The sequence below is a fragment of the Protobothrops mucrosquamatus genome, unplaced genomic scaffold (genome assembly GCF_001527695.2).
Source record: "Protobothrops mucrosquamatus isolate PMUCROS unplaced genomic scaffold, P.Mucros_1.0 scaffold5951, whole genome shotgun sequence".
NCBI classification, from domain to species: Eukaryota; Metazoa; Chordata; class Lepidosauria; order Squamata; family Viperidae; genus Protobothrops; species Protobothrops mucrosquamatus.
In genome coordinates, this window is record NW_015391790.1 from 17,738 (window position 1) to 22,556 (window position 4,819).

The window sequence follows — 4,819 nt, forward strand, 5'->3', positions numbered from 1 at the left end:
CAAGGTTGAGAAACACTGCTCTACACGCTATCAAGGAGAAGAGCGGTCAAGCAGGAGACAACCACTAGGGGCGGTAGCGCGCAGCCTTGGCCCGAGGGCAAGGAAGCGGAAGGGAAAGGGCGGAACCAAAGCCAGAGTGGACCTTCCGGAAGCGCCGCCCACTTCCTGTTGTTTCCCCGAGAGCGGCTACTTTGCAAGCCGGAAAGGAGTCGCCTGGCTGCCCCAGGATCCCGGACTCGTCCTCCCTGTCTCCCTGCGGGCATTCCTGAGCAGCCGACAGAAGGGAAAGGCAGCGGCCTGGACTTCCGCCGGCCTTCTGGTGGCTTCCGGTACGGTTGTGTGTGTGTTGGGGGGGGACTCTCCTGACTTCCGGGGTCCCTGGGGTGGAGAGAAGGAGGCCGCGCGGAAAGGGGCGAGGGGTCTCCGCGGGCAGCCTCAGAGGCCGCCCCGCCTTTCCCTTGGAGCCTTGAAGGGGCCTCTTGACAGGCTTGAGGGCTGCGCTGGGTGATATAGGGCAGGGGGTCCCCAAGCTTGACCACTTTATGACTTGTGGACTTCAACTCCCAGAATTCCTCAGCCAGCCAAGCTGGCTGAGGAATTCTGGGAGTTGAAGTCCACAAGTCATAAAGTGGCCAAGCTTGGGGACCCCCTGATACAGGGGACCGGTCTGATTCAGTTGAGGTGGGACCCTTTTCCCACTCAGAGCTTTGGGGAAAATGATTACGTCTCCTGGTCCTTCTTTCCTTCTCCACGGCAACCTCCCACCGAGCGTAGGTAGTCCTCGACTTAACGACAGTTCGTTCAGTGACCGTTCAAAGGTAGAACAGCACGAATGGGACTTAGGACCCTTTTTTCACGGTTGGGACCTTTGCAGCCTTTCCCCATGGTCACGTGATCAGAATTGGGACGCTCGGCAACTTGACTCACAGTTATGACGGTGGTAGTGTCCCGGAAGTCGTGGGATCCCCGTTTTGTGACCTTCCGACAAAGTCCATGGGGAAGTCAGATTCACTTAACAACCCGGTTACAAACATATCAGCTGCGGTGATTCACTTAACAGTGGTGGCAAGAAAGGCTGTAAAATGGAGCACAGCTCACTTAACAACCAGGTGATAGGTAGTCCTCAACTTACGGCGACAATTGAGCCCAAAGTTTATGTTGCTAAGCGAGACATTTGTGTTTTTTGCCCCGTTTTATGATCTTGCTTGCCACAGTTGCTAAGTGAATCATTGCAGTTGTTGTTAACATGTTTCTTAAGTGAATCTGGCTTCCTCATTGACTTTGCTTGTTGGAAGGATCATGTGATCCCGGGACGCTGCAACCGTCATGAGTCAGTTGAATTTTGATCAGTTGAATTTTGATGCTGCAACGGTCGTTAAGTGTGAAAAATGGTCATAAGTGACTTTTTCCAGTGATGCTGTAACTTTGAACGGTCAATAAATGAACGGTTGTAAGTCGAGGACTCTGAACTAACAACTGCAGCACTTCACAACTAGGGCAAGAAAAATCATAAAATGGGGGCAAAACACACATAAATTTGGGGCTCAATTCCGGTCGTAAAGTCGAGGACTACCTGTGTGTGGGTTGAGTTCAGTCCCCCCCCTTGCCAAGGCTGAAGTCACCCATCCTCGTGCCTACCTTGACTTTAGGGGGCAAATAATGCCCTGAAAAGCTGCAGGCTAGGCAATAATTCCACAAGTGGTCCTTTTGTGTTTGCGTTACCCTGTCAGGGTCCTGTTTGGCAAGGATGCTGCGATGGTACCTCTTCCATTTTTAAACAGGTACACAGGATGAAAGCGTAGTGGGAATAAAATGGGTACGTGTGATTTGTTGTTGTTAGTTGCGAAGTCGTGTCCGACCCATCGCGACCCCATGGACAACGTTCCTCCAGGCCTTCCTGTCCTCTGCCATCTTCTGGAGTCCATTGAAGCTCAGGCCTCCTGCTTCAGGGACTCCGTCCAGCCACATCATTCTCTGTCGTCCCCTTCTTCTATTGCCCTCAATCTTTCCCAGCATCAGGCTCTTCTCCAGTGAGTCCTTCCTTCTCATTAGGTGGCCAAAGGACTTGAGTTTCAACTTCAGGATCTGGCCTTCTAAAGAGCAGTTGGGGTTGATCTCCTCTAGGACTGACCGGTTTGATCGTCTTGCAGTCCAGGGGACTCGCAGGGGTCTTCTCCAGCACCATAGTTCAAAGGCCTCAATTCTTTGGCGCTCAGCCTTTCTTATGGTCCACCTTCCACAGCCATACATTGCAACTGGGAAAACCATGGCCTTGACTATACGCACTTTTGTTGGCAGGGTGATGTCTCTGCTTTTTAGTATGCTGTCTAGATTTGCCATAGCATATGTGATAGGACCGGGTTTTGAAAGGATACAGTTATGACTTAGTTCAGGGGTCTTCAAACTTAGCCCTTTTATGACTTGTGGACTTCAACTCCCAGAATTCCTCAGCCAGCCATGCTGGCTGAGGAATTCTGGGAGTTGAAGTCCACAAGCCATAAAAGGGCCATGTTTGAAGACCCCTGACTTAATTGCTCTGGGTTAAATTGTATCATGTCTTTTCTTTTTACATTTTGGGAAAGAAAAGTAGCTTCCTTTAAGCTTCCTTTTTTATTTGTGAGGATATTTTAACCTTTTCTTTCTTTGGACATGCGACAGGAGGGTAAAAATATAATTATTTTTTTCCGATTGAATAAATGGAATAAAATCAAAGACTTAATTTTTTTATTTAAAATATTTAAAATTTCATAACGTAACAGCTAAGTATTCCGATCAAAAATGTCAGCTTCCTTCCGTAGTTGTACTTGTAAATGTAACTGTACTTATAAACTCCCTCAGATATCTTAACTGCAATATGATATATTGAAAAGACGAAGGATGAGAAAGCGATGAGTCAGCCAAGACCTGCTGGGACAGATCGGGAGCCAGAAGGAACGGGAAAAACCTCCCGTACGGTTCATCGCCAGCGTAAGGAGGAGCACCTGGGATGGGGAGCGTCACAAGAGAGCCGAAGGAGATGCAGGAGCGCTGGGAAGGCCAGCTCCAGCAGTTCCTGAAATCTCTGCAGCCCATTTTAACGGGACGGGGAAGCTCTGGGACGTCCGAGGCTTCTCCTTGGGAGGACACCAAGGAATTCCTGGCCTCCTTTGAGCAAGTGGCCAAAGCTTGCCGATGGCCTCGGGACCAGTGGGCGGCCCATCTCCTGCCAGCCCTGAGCGGAGAAGCGGAAGAGGCCTTCCGAGGTCTGGAAGCCAGAGACCAGGAAAACTATGAGAAAGTGAAGGCCGCCATCTTGCGAGGGGAAGCCCTGAGAACAGAGAAGCAGCGACAGCACTTTCGACAGTTCTGCTGCCAGGAAGTGGGAGACCCCCGGAGGATCCACAGCCAGCTCCAGGAGCTTTGCCGCCAGTGGTTGAGGCCGGAGAGACGCAGCAAGGAGCAGATCCTGGAGCTGCTGATCCTGGAGCAGTTCCTGGCCAGCCTCCCACCGGAGCTGCGGAGCTGGATCCAAGCCAGGAGGCCGGAATCGTGTCCCCAGGCAGTGGCCCTGGTGGAGGACTTCTTGATGAGTCAACAGGAGGCCAAAAGCAGGACACCTCAGGTGGGTTTTACTATCCAGATCCTCACGTTTCTAACAGGTTGCACAGTGCTGGTATTAAATCACCCTCAGTTATTAATTGAAACTCAAGAGCGCCGAATAATTTTAAGAGGTTATTTTTAAGATCGTTGTCAATAAGAACCCGTCTGCAATGGCTATCTTTGTATGATCATCAGTTGGTCAACAATTAGTTATAGCTTGCTCAGTTCCACCATATTTTGAATAATGTTATGTGTAAACAATTCATTTCAATGTTATTTACCATCACTTGTTCGATTTTGCTAATTTGTGAGGGGGAAAAAGTACGATGATTTTATCCCCAAGCAACCTACAATGACGTCGATTGCACATATCCTAGTTGCTACAGTCATACAACAAATATAAATTTTAATATACTCCCTTTTGCAGCTTTTTGTGTGTGTCCAAGGCATCGAAGTTTAAATGTTCCCAGGGTTTTGCAATGCACTTCAAGGTTGCATTTTTGAATATTGAACAGAGATTGTGGGGACAAACTATTAGGGGTAGCTTTCCTACTTTATATAACCACAGTTTGTGAACAAGCCAACATTAATTATGTGTCATCCTGAGGCCTTGACCAGGGGTCTTCAAACGTGGCCCTTTTATGACTTGTGGACTTCAACTCCCAGAATTCCTCAGCCAGGCACGCGTGCCTGGCTGAGGAATTCTGGGAGTTGAAGTCCACAAGTCATAAAAGGGCCACGTTTGAAGACCCCTGGCCTTGACTTTTGAACTACGGAGGCTGAATTCTTACAGCCCAGGTAATCCTCGATTTACAGCCAGTTGGGACCGGAACATCTGTTGCTAAGCAGTGCAGTCGTTATGTGACTTACACAATTTCATGACCATCGATGCTACAACCATCAAGTGACTTGTGGTCGTTAAGCGAATCTGGCTTCCCCATTTGATTTTCCTTGCTAGAAACCCCCTGGGAAAGTTGCAACTGGTGATCACATGACCCTGGGACCCTGCAACCTTCTGAAATACAGAATAGAATAGAATAGAATAGAATAGAATAGAATATAGAATAGAGAAGGATAGAGAATAGAATGAGTAGAATAGAGAATAGAATAGAAAATAGAGTAGAGTAGAGTAGAATAGAATAGAAAATAGAATAGAAAATAGATTAGAATAGAATAGAATAGAGAAGGATAGAGAATAGAATGAGTAGAATAGAGAATAGAATAGAAAATAGAGTAGAGT

The 4,819-nt window shown here is 48.1% G+C and overlaps 1 protein-coding gene across 1 annotated transcript; it reads left to right on the plus strand.

The window, feature by feature from the left end:
• Window positions 1-2,986: 2,986 nt before the first annotated feature.
• On the plus strand, window positions 2,987-3,601 carry LOC114923651 (zinc finger protein 483-like; the record flags this gene model as incomplete). The annotated part of the gene is made up of 1 exon (XM_029286922.1): window positions 2,987-3,601. A coding segment is annotated over exon 1 (615 nt), but the record flags the coding sequence as incomplete, so codon positions are not given.
• Between the last annotated feature and the right edge of the window lie 1,218 nt (window positions 3,602-4,819).